Raw genomic sequence first — 15245 nt, 5'->3', positions numbered from 1 at the left:
GGAGGAGGAACAAGCAGAATTCTCTCTCTCTCTCTCTCTCTCTCTCTCTCTCTCTCTCTCTCTCTCTCTCTCTCTCTCTCTCTCTCTCTCTCTCTCTCTCTCTTTTCATTACTTTTAGCTTACTTTCGTGAAGCATTGTAATCTGTTCATTGGCGCGCTTGTATTCACACACACACACACACACACACACACACACACACACACACACACACACACACACACACACACGGAAATAAAAATCAATACACAAATAAACTATAGGTAAAAATTTTATTCATTTTTATAAGAATTATTGTTGACGGAAGCTTGATCTCCTTTTCTTACAAAATTTAGTGCTGCATCTCGGACTTCGTTTTTTTTTTTTCCCATATTTCCAGTTTTTAGCACTTTTTTTTATTTTCTATTCTTAATTTTGCGTCGGAATGAACGGCTCAATAAATAATGGACGGATTGGAATGAGAGATTCGCGGACATCGGGACAGGGAATGACGGGACACACACACACACACACACACACACACACACACACACACACACACACACACACACACACACACACACGCGCGCGCGCGCGCGCGCGCGCACGCACATGCACACTCTCTCTCTCTCTCTCTCTCTCTCTCTCTCTCTCTCTCTCTCTCTCTCTCTCTCTCTCTCTCTCTCTCTCTCTCTCTCTCTCTCTCTGTAACACACACACACACACACACACACACCTTCGTCAGCTGCCTAGCTTAGGGCTGTGTCAGGAGCAGACAGGAGTGTTGGGGCAAGCAGGGTATCAGGCACAACACCTTGACGGGGGCGGGAGTCGTGACAGATCCTTGTTGGTCGGAATGTGTCACCTCCCGCCCCTCCTTGCTCCCTCCTGGCTCTCTCCTCCCCCTGGCTCACACACTCTACCTCAGCCTAATTAGAGAAATGACGATAATGACAATAACAATCCTCTATAAGAGAATTCAATTGTAGCACCTCCCGCCCCTCCTTGGGAGCTGGCGGGGGGGTGCATGCTCCGCGCGTGACGGGCGTTTTGACATTGGTTATAGGTAGGCTTGGCTGTCAGCCTTCAGAAGGTCGTGTTGTCGCCACTTAGTGTCAAATGTTTGCCTCTTGTGAGATGATCAGTTGTAATGATGCTGCAGATCCAGGTTATAAGAATGCACATACGTAGGTTGTCTGGTGGGCTGCGGCGATGCCTGCACCGCCCGTGGCCCCTCGGGTACAAAACACGTGTATGCAGGCGCCGGTCGGGGGATCGCGAAGCCCTCTGCCACTGCCACCACAGCAGCCAGTGTCAGGGTGTGCCAGCTGTGTGGCCGTCCCAGCCCACCGCGTCTATTCCTACACCAGCGCGCGGCACGTAGGAGGGCTGAGCACAGCGCCACACAGCAGCCGCAGCCAGAGCCTTGCCGCGCCTCACAGCACACCGTCCCCCCCTCCCCCTCCCTGTGTTGTAAAAGGAACGTATTTGCATGTTGTGTTCTCAAAATGACTGAATGTGTGTCTAATTTTCAGCGTTAATAACTCTAGGAGTACAGATTGTTTGCAGTGATGTGAGTGAGGGATGGCAGTGTGTGCTTTGAGGCATGACTAGAGTAGCTCAGGTAGCCAGCGAGCCCCGCTGTGCTGTCACCGGGACACTGGCCGCGCTGTGGCCCTGCGAGCCCCGACCCTGCGCTGTGCGATCACAGTCTCTCGCTGCTAAGTGGCGGCAGCACATCCTTCTGCGGCGTGCGACCTAGAGCATTATAGCACAATGCTGAGGTTGTGGTGCAGCCGCGCCGCCGCGAACACGTCCTCTTGCCGCGCCCTCCAGCAGGTGAAGGCCTCGTGTCCCTTACACACCGAACCGAACAGGTTGGGCAGTTTGCCGAGCACCGCGGTGCCCTGCCGCTGCCAGCACCGGCACCTGGTCTCCTGGTGCTCCTCCTCCTGGTCTTCCTCTGTCGCCGCCGAGGCAGCCATGACCTGCGGCAGGAAAGAGACGGCTGATCTCCAGCTGGTCTCTGGGGTGAAGCTGAGTTGCAGGGGCGTGGGGATGGCCGCCGCCTGCACAAGCGCCTCGCCGTTGGCCAGGATGTCCCGCCACGACTGGTGCGTCTCGTCTTGCTCGGGTTGCTCCTGGAATGTCTTGATGGTCCAGGTGACCACAGCGAAGGTGGCGGCGTTGGTGGGGAAGGCGCGGATCAGGGACGAGTTGAGACCTCGGAACAGCACCCCGGCACCCTCTGTGGCCACGCTGCTCTTGAGACAGTGGGCGATACCGCGATACTTGCTGACGCCGCCCACGCCGTCAGCCTGTGGCGGAAACACACACATTAGAAACACGAGGCATTAGTTAGCATCAGCAGCAGTCCGGCAAAATGAAGCAGTCATGTCCTGCACGCCCAGCAGGCTGTGCTATGCCCCTCAGCCCCTCAGCCCCTCACAGTACTGACATTACTACTCACAACTACTGACATTACTGTTGACATTTAATTCACGTAAACTCGTTAAGATATATCAATCATCAATCAGTAATCTCAAAAAACAAGTATAAGATTCCTGTTGCCTTCAGTCATTATCTTGACAAGTGATTCCACATCACACTGTGGGATTTAAAGCCTTCCAATGTGAGAAAACTATAATGACCACAAAGAAAGAAAGAAGAAAATTTTCTTAGTAGGAGCAAAGTGGCGTGTAGACAGAGACAGTAACAGTGACAGCAGGAGGCACTCACCTGCAGCCTGGACTTGACCATGTCGATGGGGTAAGTGACGAGCCACGACAAGGCTCCGGCAAACCCTCCAGCAGCCAGCACGACGGCGGGGGAAACGGAGCCATCAGCCGAGGCCCAGGAGCGACTCAGGTACTCGTAACTCAGGAAGTACGATGAGAACCCGGGTACCTGTGGGGGAGGGGATCTTAGTCGGGTGTTCCTTAGGTGGTGTTCCTTAGGGTGTGTTCCTATACATTAATCTTGTTATTGGAGACTTAAGAACTTATGGGACAGGCGTTAGGCGGGTATTCTGTTCTTACTTAGTTACTGGAGAGTGAGAGAGTGAACAGGAAAAGTGAATGCGAGGAAGAAAGAAGGGAGCGCAAGGTGAAGGTGACAGGTTGTGTGTGTTGGAGGGACTCACATCTCTGAAGATTGTGATGAGCTGTCCTCTAAACAAGCCCCGCCATCCCTCTGTGGTGACGATCTTCCTGATGCAGTCCACGGGGCTCGTGTAGCTGCTGCAGTTTGTGACGGTGGAGGAGGAGGTGGCGGCGCAGGAGAGAGACTTGGTGGTGACGCACGCCTCCGTCTGTAGCTGGACTCTGGTTTTCACGAGTTCCATGGGCGAGGTGACGATGGACTGTGAGAATCCCGCCACTGCGCCGCAGAGCATTTGTGACCTGTCGGTACGGATAGCGAATGAGTGACGAAGGGCGTGAAAGAGACTGCCTTGCTGTGTGTTGCCCTCCTTTAATGGCCTGAGCACCAGAGAGGGGATTACGGCGCCACCCCCGCAAGCCCTACACTGACTGACTCTTGCTTTTCCTGGCCTATCATTTTCATGAATGGTGTGTGACCTGCTTGCCTACACATTGAGGCGCCGGACGTGTGTTACACTGGGAGAGGGGGGCGGAAAGACGGGACAGTTGGGCGTGACATGGTTAGTGCTAGTGGACAATACGATGAGCAGGTTAAGAGAAAAAAAATAAAAAAATAAAAGTAGGAGTTCCACTGAGAGGGTATAAGGGACAGCCATGTTCGAGCACATGGCCCAGCTGCTACACTGGTGCTGTGAGGCACGACCGTCACCTGGCGGTCTGCAGGCTGTGCTTTTCAGTGAGGGAGCGCTGCGGGCAGGACAGCTTTGTGTGCACTGCCCTCAACGCAGCCACTGACCTTTAGTGACCCTCCAGACATGTTTAGAAGCGTCTCTACACACGATCCCGGCAGCGTCAACACCATCGTCGCTATGACCGCCACGAAGGCAACCATCTGTGCCGCGGCCTCGCCTTCAGAGGACGGCGACGTGCCTGAGCGACAAGGCGACGGCAGTGTTGACGCGCCGCAATCGCATGAACGGACTGTTACAGGTATATAGCCTCGCACGTCGCGGGAGCGGTGGTATACCTGAGGGAGTCTGGATTCTGGATGTGTTTGACCATGTTGCCGTGGACGCCGAAGACTATGGCGTTGACGAAGGCCACTCCTGCCATAGGGGAGGACATGCCCTTGTACAGTCCGCGAAGCTGTCGGGGAGGAATGAAGGTGAGCCAAGAGGAAGGACCCCCTACACCAACAGACTTGCCTCAATACCTCAAGCCGCGCCACGGCACGCCCCGCCCTGCTCGCCGCCGCGCCCACCGCGCCGAGCACTGACGCTTCACTGCCTCCAGGCATATCACTCAACTGATCTCCCATGGGGCTGCTCTTCCTTCGCCGCTTGTAGAGAGAGAGAGAGAGAGAGAGAGAGAGAGAGAGAGAGAGAGGAGAGAGAGAGAGAGAGATGCAGTTGCAGCGGAAGGAAGGCGCCTGTGGGCACTGTATCTAGTGGGCGCCGCGCTGGGCATTCTGGAGCGTCGCCGTGCCGCGGCTCAGAAATGTTAAGGAATAGCCCGACATTCCCCTTCCCCTTAATCTGATGTAAAAAGGTGCCCGCCCCATGGTGCCCTCGGGCCGCCACTCACCGACTCATGCTTGATGGTGTCCGTGATGCAGTGCCACGTGCCTCGGTACTTGGGGTTCTGGAAGTCTTGGGTCTGAAGGCGGACCTGCAGGAACACCAAAAGCACGAGGTTACTAAGAGAAGCAAAGCAACGTTAGTGACTGTCAGGGAAAGAGCGCAACTAATAGTAAGGAATCAATGCTAAGAGACCTTTATATATAATGGATTCAGGCTTGATGAAGTTTGACTTAGAAAATAAATAGGTAGGAACTGGTTCTCAGGTAGTGGTACATGAACGGAACAGAAGTGGTAATCAGGTTGTTAGTGCTGAGTTACTAGTAAGCTTCAAAAGAATGTTAGACACATTCATGGATGAAGATGATAGGTGGAAATAGGTAGGTGTGTTTCATGCAGGGACTGCCACGTGTAGGCCAGATGGCTTCACGCAACTTCCCTTATTTTGTAGTGTTCTTATGTTCTTGTACGTCAGTTAGAAAAAAATAAAAGAATAAAAAATAAATAAAATAAAATAAAATAATAAAGGAATAATAATAAAATAAATAAATAAATAAATAAATAAATAAATAAATAATTCTTGTTCTTTACCTTAAATTGCAAAAGTTAGAAATCGAATAATAATAATAATATAAACTTTATTCAGTCTTTTGTACATACATTGTATAAAAGAAACTTTGTTCGGACTGGGCTCTAGTCTACATACTGTCATTAAAATAAGAATAAGAAAATATGAAAATAGTTCACATAGTAAAAATTCACACAATCATACAATGAAGCTGATATTACTGTTAAGCATTTTAATGCTCCTAGGTACAAATGAATTTTTATATCGTGAGGTTCGTTGTACAGGTACTTGTAATCTTCTGCCTGATCTTAAGTACACATAATTATGATGAAGCGGGTGTGTCTCATCCATCATAATTTTTTTTGCTTGTTTTATGACATTTACTTTATATATCTCCTCCAGTGGCATCACATTTGCCCCTAACCTTTTAGCCTGTTTTACTATTTTATTGAGTTTATTTTTATCCTTACATCTGAGAGTACTGAACCAAGTGGTTATTGAAAAAGTTATGATGGATTCAACAATTGATTTATATAGTAATGAAATAATAGTTTTATCTACCCTAATGTTGTTTAAGATGCGAAGGTGATGCACCCGTTGGTTACACTTGCTATAAACTAGTTTTGTGTTGCTGTTCCCAGTGAGTTTGTTATCTATCATTATTCCTAGATATTTATACTCATCCACCCTTTCTACAGTTTGTGATTTTATTACAAGTTGTGCTGGTGGGATCTGATTTTTCCTAAAGTCAATGATCATCTCCTTAGTTTTTAAAACATTTAGATTTAAATAATTCTGGTCACTCCATAAAACAAAGTGGTTCACTTGGCTGAGAAAGTTGTTTTCATCACCATTAGATATTTTCCCAATTATAGCAGTGTCATCTGCATATTTCATGATAGTGACATTTCTATGATTACTTTGACAGTCATTTGTATAAATTGTGAATAGTATCGGTGAAAGCACACATCCCTGTGGAGCTCCTGTATTGGTGGTTAGAATATCAGATTTTATGTTTGATAAACTGACAAACTGTGTTCGGTTTAAAAGGAAATCTAGAATCCATGAAATAAGGTTGCTGTTTACATTCATATTTAAGAGCTTGTCAATAAGTAGGTAGAGCAAGGTGGAGGTGGAGCAAGAGCAGAATAGGAACACCTAGAGAGATCAAGCGTAATTCAACAACTGGGGGTTACGATACTTCGGAAAAAAAAAATATATATATTCCTGTTTCTCGTGTTGTTGCAAGCACTTGGATTAAGTTTGGGCCGCGATCAGTAATCAGCTTAGCCGCAGAAGTAGAGTGTGCCAAGGCTTCCCGGATCATCTTATTGCCTCCCTCTTATCTCTCTCTCTCTCTCTCTCTCTCTCTCTCTCTCTCTCTCTCTCTCTCTCTCTCTCTCTCTCTCTCTCTCTCTCTTAGGAAAAGTTGCGTGCGTGGCATTTAGAGTTTGTTCAGTACGTAGCAAGCTGAATAAGAAAGAAATGAATGAACAAGTAATGTTAGTTCAGAAGATACGAGTATGTAAATGTGTGTTCTATTTTGGTGGTGGTGTGGTGGTGTATTGCGCCATTAGTGTTGCGCTTCAGAGAGAGAGAGAGAGAGAGAGAGAGAGAGAGAGAGAGAGAGAGAGCTGAAAACTGATTCACTGAAGGCGCCACAGTGACAAGGCTGTGTGGCGCCGGGTTGGTGTGAGAGGGGCCACCACTTCTCCCAGTGATGAACTTGTGAACCAGTGTCGAGTCATAGAACCCGCAGCACTTCAATTTCGAAGCAAGCACTGCACCGGAAAACTATCCAGAGAGAGAGAGAGAGAGAGAGAGAGAGAGAGAGAGACAAAAACCCCTCTTCTCCCCTCCTCCCCCCCGTAAACACTCCAGGCTATCAGGAGTCCTTCCAGGGACATTGCAACGCCATTGGTTGAGGCACGGAGGCGTCTTTGCTCTGATTGGCTGAAAAAGGTGGTGTGTCTTTAAGCTCCGCCCACCCCGCGCCCAAAATACCTGCGCCTGTCCAGCAAGTCTCGCCGCGGGGAAAGGAAAAGGCCACGAAGGACAGGTTTTTGTGGCTCTTCTGATCTAGTTATATAATGGGGGGCCAAAAGGTATGCATTGGAGCCTTAGGTTGTAAACAGAGAGAGAGAGAGAGAGAGAGAGAGAGAGAGAGAGAGAGAGAGAGAGAGAGAGAGAGAGAGGTAGGTGGTTTTGTCAACTTGCATTAAGAACAATTGAAAGGACTTTTTTTCCGTCTTTTTTTTTTTTTGTGGATTTCCGTGGATACTTTTTATTATTGTTATTACTTATTTTTATTTTTTTAATTAGACATGGGGGGTTTGATGTTTTCATTGTTAGCTTGCAAGAACAGCCGTCGAAGGCACTCATTTTTCATTCTTCCCTTCTAATTCTCGTGGATTTGTGCTACACAGTTTTTATTTATATATGGAAGATTTTTTTGGGTTTTTTGAAGCAAGGGCAGAATTTTAGAAGTGCGGAAGGTATTAAGAAATGAAAGAAAAAAAAATTGTCGTGAATTTGGTGCCATTATCAAACAAAATAACAGGGAACAATTAGAACGTAACTACTTTTCTCATTTTTTTTCTCTCGTTGGTAATTCGTGGCTTTCCATCATGCTGTGAGTTGATGAAGAGGATGAAAAGACTGTGTAACGTGAAGGTGCTGCCACTGTCAATCAAAATAACAGGAAACACAACTCCAGCATTACTACTTTTCTATTTTTCTATTATTTTTTTTTTTTCGTTATAATTCGTGGCTTCCATCATGCTGTGTTAATGAGGAAGGCTATGAAAGGTGTATGCATCGCGAGTGTGCATTGTCAATCAAAAATACCGGGGAACACAACTTTTGATATGTAGCTTTCTCGTTTTCTTTCTCTCTCTTTTATAATTCGTTGCTGTCCATCATACTGAGTTAATGAGAAGCAGATGAAGGGTGTATGTTCGTAGCGAGAATGTCAGGGATGCATTCATTATATTGGTTTTAAAGTGGAGAGAAGGCCAAGGGTGCACTATATTACACAGGTTTGGTAACTGTGGCAGGGCTGAATGTTAATTAAAACAGCAACGTCTAAGCCAGACCTTCGCCTCCTCCGGGTACTGTGTGTGTGTGTTGCTGGGTGAGTGTTACTGTGTGTGCGTGTGTTGCTGGGCGAGTGTCGAAATAGGGGAAACCAATTTTTTTTTTTCATTTATTTATTTATTTTTTTTTTTTTTTTTATGTGCAAGAACAGGTAAAAGAATTCCAAAGGGTTAACTTCATGGTTCTCCGTGTCCTCGAGTCAAGTGGGGAGAGGCTTGTTGAGTAATCTGGCTGTTGATTGGTTGGTTTATTTATTTATTTATTTGTCTGTTCACTTATTTTTTTTATAGTAGACAAATTGCTGCTGAAAAGTTTGTCATGTTATGGGTTTGTGAGGGACATGAAAGGATATAGAAGACATTGGAGTGGTTGTGTCTGGAAGAGGAAAAGACTGAAAGATAAGAAAGATCAAAGGTGTGTGTGTGTGTGTGTGTGTGTGTGTGTGTGTGTGTGTGTGTGTGTGTGTGTGTGTGTGTGTGTGTGTCATTTACCTACGGTCGTCTGGTGGTCATCCAGCCAGCTGTCACCCTACGGAAAGAGCTCAGAGCTCATACTCGTAGTGACCGATCTTTGGGTAGGACTGAGACCACTCACACACCACACACCGGGACAGCGAGGCCACAACTCGTCGGGTTGCATCCCGCACCTATTTGCTGCTAGGTGAAAAGGGCTACACATTAAGAGGCTCGCCCATTTGCCTTGCCGCGCCCAAGACTCTAACCCTGGCCTTGGTTGTGAGCCGAGCGTGCTGACCACTACACTACACTACATTACGCTGTGTGTGTGTGTGTGTGTGTGTGTGTGTGTGTGTGTGTGTGTGTGTGTGTAGGTGTGTGTGTGTGTGCTTGCGCGCGTGCGTGTGCGTGTGCGTAGTACACATCTAACAGAGACACGAATGACATCCGTGTTTGAGTCACCAGTGTGTTGCCATGCTGGTGTTTACCTTCATCTCCTTGCCTGTGCATTGTGTGCTAAAGAGGTGTGTCTGGCCCTTAATACCAGGTGTGTGTGTGTGTGTGTGTGTGTGTGTGTGTGTGTGTGTGTGTGTGTGTGTGTGTGTGTTTAGCCTCACACACGCATTCCGTCTTCGCAGTCTTCATTCAGTGTTGCGTCATCTGTTGTCGCTAAGTCTGCTTACAAGAATGGTGTTTTGGACGGTGTTTACAAGTAAGGCGTTTAGACTTATGTTTACTAATGGTGCTTTTAATATTCCTAACTGCACATTGACCTTTCCCGAACTGAAGGCACCAGCTGCACAACACTTAGACCTAATTGCCATCACTACTCCTTCTTTTGCTTCATGTGAGAGCGACGCCAGACCTTCAGACCCTCACCTCGCTCCTCATGCCAATAAAGAACAGTGTGCTTATTTAAATCTTTTCCCCTTCATATTCTTCCGGTCGTTAAGGCAAGTGAACTGAATACTGAGTTTACCTTTCACTCTTCAGTTTATGCCTTTGTTTTAGTTACCTGGTAATTTTTCATAGTGTACGTTTAGTTTATAATGAGTTGCTCTTCAGTGTAATACAAGATACATATTTATAAGTGCTCTGCTGTCTCTTCCTGCTATTTATTTACACTACAGTAATAATAATCTCTTGAGTGTGGCAGAAGAATCATGTTCATATTAATGCTTTGTTCACTCATCGCTATTATTTTCAAGGGTCTCTCATATTTTTAATCGGATTCTCTTGATGTTTTCTTACAGTAATGGTAAAGATCCTTATTTAATCACCAATTTAGTCATGAAAGCATCCTTAAAGATCTTTGGTGTTTATAACTACATAGGGAAGAAAACGGAAAATAAATTGTACCTATTGTAGTGTTGGTGGTGATGGTGGTGGTTTTGGTGGTGGTGGTGGTGGTGGTGGTGGATTGAGATGGTGAGGGGTGGGTGGTGGTTGTGGTGGTATTTCATTATGGCGGAGATGATGACAGTTACTTGCAGTGATGGTGATGGTGGTGGTGGTTGTGGTAGTAATAGCTGTTGTTGTTGTTGCTGTTGTTGTGGTGGTGGTGGTGGTGGTGGTCGTGGTGGTGGTGGTTGTGGTAGTAATAGCTGTTGTTGTTGGTGGTGGTGGTGTGTGGTGGTGGTGGTTGTGGTAGTAATAGCTGTTGTTGTTGTTGTTGTTAGCTGTTGTTGTTGTTGTTGTTGTTGGTGGTGGTGGTGGTGGTGGTGGTGGTGGTGGTGGTGGTGGTCGCCGTCCACTGCGTAATATCAGAAGATAGTCCCGCCCTGCAGCGTGACGCACGACTCTCCTTCCCTACACATCACGTGCCGCTCTGCCCATATGTACACACGCTCCTGTCCTCGTGCCGGACCCCAAACATGCCGAGAGAGAGGGAGAGAGAGAGAGAGGAAAAAAAAAAAAATGAGAGGAGAGAGAGAGAGAGAACAGGTTTGACACGTGAGCAACCAACGTCGTAGTCTCTCTCTCTCTCTCTCTCTCTCTCTCTCTCTCTCTCTCTCTCTCTCTCTCTCTCTCTCTCTCTCTCTCTCTCTCTCTCTCTCCACTTACAACATAACACACAACCTTCAACTTCTGCTCTTTCATGTGCTAATCATTCAGAGCACATCTGCCTCCGCTAAATCGGGATCCGCATCGACCTTAGCGAAGATAAACAACGATATGTAAAAAAAAAAAAAAAAGAAAGAAAGAGCAGCGGCGCCGCGTGGAGCCGATGAGGAAAAAAGTGAGGGAGAGAGAAGTCGACCTAGAAGAGCACGCGGGTTCTTGGTGTAGCAATGAGAGGGAATGAGTAATGATATAGATAGTTCAGGGGTTGATGTATTGAAGGCCGGGGAGGTGATATGATTATTGCGTAGGTAGTAAGTACTGGTGACGGGAATTTCCAGTAGTGGGGATTTCAGTAAATTAGTAAATAGTGATCTTTTTTTTTTTTTTTTTTTGAGGGGGTCCTGTAAATATCACCAGTTTAGTAAATAGTAACCCTTTTTTTCTTCCCCCTCCTCGAATCTGGTAGTACTGCTATGCTGCAAGTGGTATTTTGAGATAGATTTTAAGCATATGATTTCCGTGTCTCGACTTTTTTTGTTTTGTTTTTTGTTTAACAGGTGGTTGAATCTATGTGTGTGTGTGTGTGTGTGTCTACAAGATATGTCAAAAAATTATTAGCAGAGTTTTAAGGGCATGTCTATTTATGTGTGTGTGTGTGTGTGTGTGTGTGTGTGTGTGTGTGGTGCTTGAACTAATAATTACAATTGATTATAAGTATGAACTAATTCCAGAGAGAGAGAGAGAGAGAGAGAGAGAGAGAGAGAGAGAGAGAGAGAGAGAGAGAGAGAGAGAGAGAGAGAGAGAATCAGTACACAGGCACCTCACCTTTACTGTGTCAAAAGGATGCCCCACAGCCACTCCAGCACACCCTGAAACAAAACAAAGCAAACATAAGCAGGAAACACAGAGACAAACACCTTTACAAACTTACACCATAACAAAACAAAAAAAAACACCACCTCTGTATAAACCAAGGAGCCCCCATAGGAAACAGGAACTATACAAGACAATCCCCCATACAATACAGTCCCTACAGAAAACAAACTGAATACAAATCATACAAGGCATTACACATACAAAAATTTTAATAGGTTCTAATATAAACATAACATTCGCATACAATACAGTCCCCATACGAAAGTCCCCATACAAATCAGTGCTTCTCCATACAGTGCAACAAAACAGCTCTTCCTATGTAAATTAAGACCCTAAAGTGTATATTTGTGTATAGTATTGGTTCTAGATAGATGGTTATATGATAGAGAGAGAGAGAGAGAGAGAGAGAGAGAGAGAGAGAGAGAGAGAGAGAGAGAGAGAGAGAGAGAGAGAGAGAGAGAGAGAGAGAGAGAGAGAGAGAGAGAGACTGTGGGGTAAGGAAAGGAAGGAAAGAAAGAATAAAAGGAAAGAATGAAGGAATGAAAGAAAATGAAAGAAAGACTAAGAAAGAGGAAAAAATAAAGAGGCGATTGATGAAAAAAGCAGATACCAGATTTATTTCAGAGAGAGAGAGAGAGAGAGAGAGAGAGAGAGAGAGAGAGAGAGAGAGAGAGAGAGAGAGAGAGAGAGATGAAGCTTTCGACAACGTAACAAGAAAGGTCAAATGGCACTAAGTCAATAAGGTCAGAGGGCAAGAGACGTTTTCTTTGGGCGTCTTTCAAGAGGTCACTTCGCTAAAAGAAAGATAAAATGAAGGAGGAAGAGGAAAAATGAAAAAAAGAAAAAAAAGTGTGAGAACTGGTGAGGGTAGGTTAGGTTGAATGTGTTAGGTCATAATTATTAATCCAGGAAGAAAAGTGCGCACGTTTCCCTGTGACAGTCCTTGAGTAGAGAGACAAAGAAGGTACAATGGACTGACTGCTTGTTGTTGTTGTCATTATTCGTTCCTGTGTTTGCTGCCTGTGCTGTGTTTGCACGATATTGATGGCTAGCATTTATTTATTTATTTTTATTTTTTTTTCATCAAAGTTTTGTCTTCCGGGTCTTGTTAATTTGTATAATTTTGTTTGCATTATTTTTATTTATTTTTCTTTTTATGGTGTTTTGATATTTTTATTTATTTATTTCTATTTTTTAGCTTATCAATTTTTTTTTTTTACTTTTTATTATAGTACTTTTGAGGGTTCGCTTTTTACTGCAGTGCTTTACCATGTCGGCTATTTCTTATTTATTTATTTTATTTATTTTATTTTTTTTACAGTAGTGTGTGTATTTATTCATTTGTTCTGAATGTAGTATTCCTGTGTGTCTGAATAGTCTCACTGCTGTACTCTGGAATGTCTGACTTGCTCTGCCTTGCGTTTCATTATGCCGTGTCTTCCACAGCAGTCAAGTCAACACTTAAGCTTGCAGACTCCCTGTTTTATTTCTGTTTTACTGTTATTTTTCTCTCTTTTAATACTTTTTTTTCCCTCAGTGCTTCAAGAATTAACTACATTATTTCAGTAGTAGTAGTAGTAGTAGTAGTAGTGTCTCGTGGCGCTTTCCTCTCATAGCTGTCAAGGAAACACATTTTTAGCCTTGACCCTTTCGTTATTTATTTCATTGTTTGTTTTTCTTTTGTTGTTGTTGTTTTCTTTCAGTGTTTGATGAATGAACTACAACACATGGGTCTGTCTTAAGCACCTCGTGGCTTTTCCTCTCATAGCTGTCAAGGCAACACACACTTAGCCTTACCCCTTCCCTTATTTATTTAATTGTTTTTTTTTCTTGTTGTTTTCTTTGTGTTTGATGAATGAACTACAACACATGAGTCTGTCTCAAGCACCTCGTGTCTTTTCCTCTCATAGCAGTCAAGGAAACACACACTTCGCCTTGTCCCTTCCTTTATTTATTTTACTGTCATTCTTCCTCTCTCTCAGTGATTAACGAACTAACAACAGCACATCGGAGTGTCTTAAGCATCTCGCGGGGCTCTCCTCTCATAGCAGTGAAGCCAGCACGCACTTAGCCTTGTTCCGTCCCTTCGTTACACCAGCGTTGTGAAAGAACCCGGTACATTTCGTAGGTCGCGAGTTTGCTGGGTGATTTCTAATTTCGCAATATTCCCGCCAAGGAGATGAGAAGGCCGGGAAGGGGGAAGGGGGAAGGGGGAAGGGGGAGGAGGGGTTCGACACTGGGGCAGGAAGAGCGAGGAGAGCGGCGTTTACTTGACCTTCCTGGAATGACCTACACTTGCTACCAACCTGCGTGATGTAAGCATGGGTCCCACGTGTGTGTGTGTGTGTGTGTGTGTGTGTGTGTGTGTGTGTGTGTGTGTGTGTGTGTGTGTGTGTGTGTGTGTGTGTCGGGGGAGGGTCAAGGGGAAGGAGTGATGATATCTAGGCCTGAATGTGGATAATAAAGCACTAGTAGTTGTAGAAGTAGTTAGAATTATTATTATTATTATTATTATTAGTAGTAGTAGTAGTAGTAGTAGTAGTAGTAGTAGTAGTAGTAGTAGTAGTAGTAGTTGTAGTAGTAGTAGTAGTACTAGTAGTAGTAGTAGTAGTAGTAGTAGTAGTAGTAATCGCTGTTGTTGTTGCTGCTGCTGCTGCTGTTGTTGTTGTTGTTGTTGTTGTTGTTGTTGTTGTTGTTGTTGTTTTTGCTGTAGTAGTGGTGGTAATTAGAAGAACAAGGACAAGTAATTGTAGTAGTAGTAGTAGTAGTAGTAGTAGTAGTAGTAGTAGTAGTAATAGTAGTAGTAGTAGTAGTAGTAGTAGTAGTAGTAGTAGCATCATCATCATCAGCAGCAGCAGCAGCAGCAATAGTAGTAGTAGTAGTAGTAGTAGTAGTAGTAGTAGTAGTAGTAGTAGCAGCAGCAGCAGCAGCAGCAGTAATAATAACAATAGAAGCAGTAGGACTATAGTAGTAGTAGTAGTAGTAGTAGTAGTAGTAGTAGTAGTAGTAGTAGTAAAAGTATGGAACTCTACCTGTTTCTATCTTACCTTTCACCTTCCCTACAACCTGAACGCTTTCAACAGAAGAGCACCTACCTATTCCTATCTCACTGTCCACCCTCCTCCTCCCTGAACACACTAAAGGGAAGAGTACCTTTGAAAACACCGCCTCTCCCCCCCCAAAAAAAAAAAAAACACTAAGTAGCACCAGCCTTGTATAGAACTTCCCATACAAACATTCAGGAAGTGACGATTAAACCGATTTTTTAATACTTTCTCTAGGCCTTGTTCAGACTAACTTCCTTGTAAAAAATAGTAGTAGTAGTAGTAGTAGTAGTAGTAGTAGTAGTAGTAGTAGTAATAGTAGGAAGAGGAGAGGGAGGAAGAGGAGAAGGACGAAGAGGAGGGAAAGTAGTAGAAATAAGAGTAGATGGAGAAGTAGGAAGAGTAGGAATGAAAAGAGAAAGATCAGATTTAGAAATAAGAGGACGAGGAAGACAAGCAGTAGGAATAAAAGGAGAAGGAAACCAAA

General features: G+C 44.9%; 1 protein-coding gene across 1 annotated transcript in view; it reads right to left on the bottom strand.

Moving 5' to 3' along the window:
- Positions 1-253: 253 nt before the first annotated feature.
- Positions 254-15245, bottom strand: part of LOC135111492 (mitochondrial basic amino acids transporter-like) — a 36166-nt gene continuing 21174 nt past the window's right edge. The window contains exons 2-7 of the mRNA XM_064024822.1: positions 11664-11707; positions 4663-4746; positions 4106-4224; positions 3120-3378; positions 2717-2884; positions 254-2295 (exon numbers count right to left, since the gene is read on the bottom strand). Of these exons, the coding sequence (XP_063880892.1) occupies positions 1744-2295; positions 2717-2884; positions 3120-3378; positions 4106-4224; positions 4663-4746; positions 11664-11707 (1226 nt within the window). The 3' untranslated portion in view covers positions 254-1743. The remainder of the gene's footprint in view (positions 2296-2716; positions 2885-3119; positions 3379-4105; positions 4225-4662; positions 4747-11663; positions 11708-15245) is intronic.

The sequence above is a fragment of the Scylla paramamosain genome, chromosome 22, assembly GCF_035594125.1.
Source record: "Scylla paramamosain isolate STU-SP2022 chromosome 22, ASM3559412v1, whole genome shotgun sequence".
NCBI classification, from domain to species: domain Eukaryota; kingdom Metazoa; phylum Arthropoda; class Malacostraca; order Decapoda; family Portunidae; genus Scylla; species Scylla paramamosain.
The sequence above is the reverse complement of the archived record's forward strand: the minus strand, read 5'-3'. Positions and strand labels throughout refer to the sequence as shown.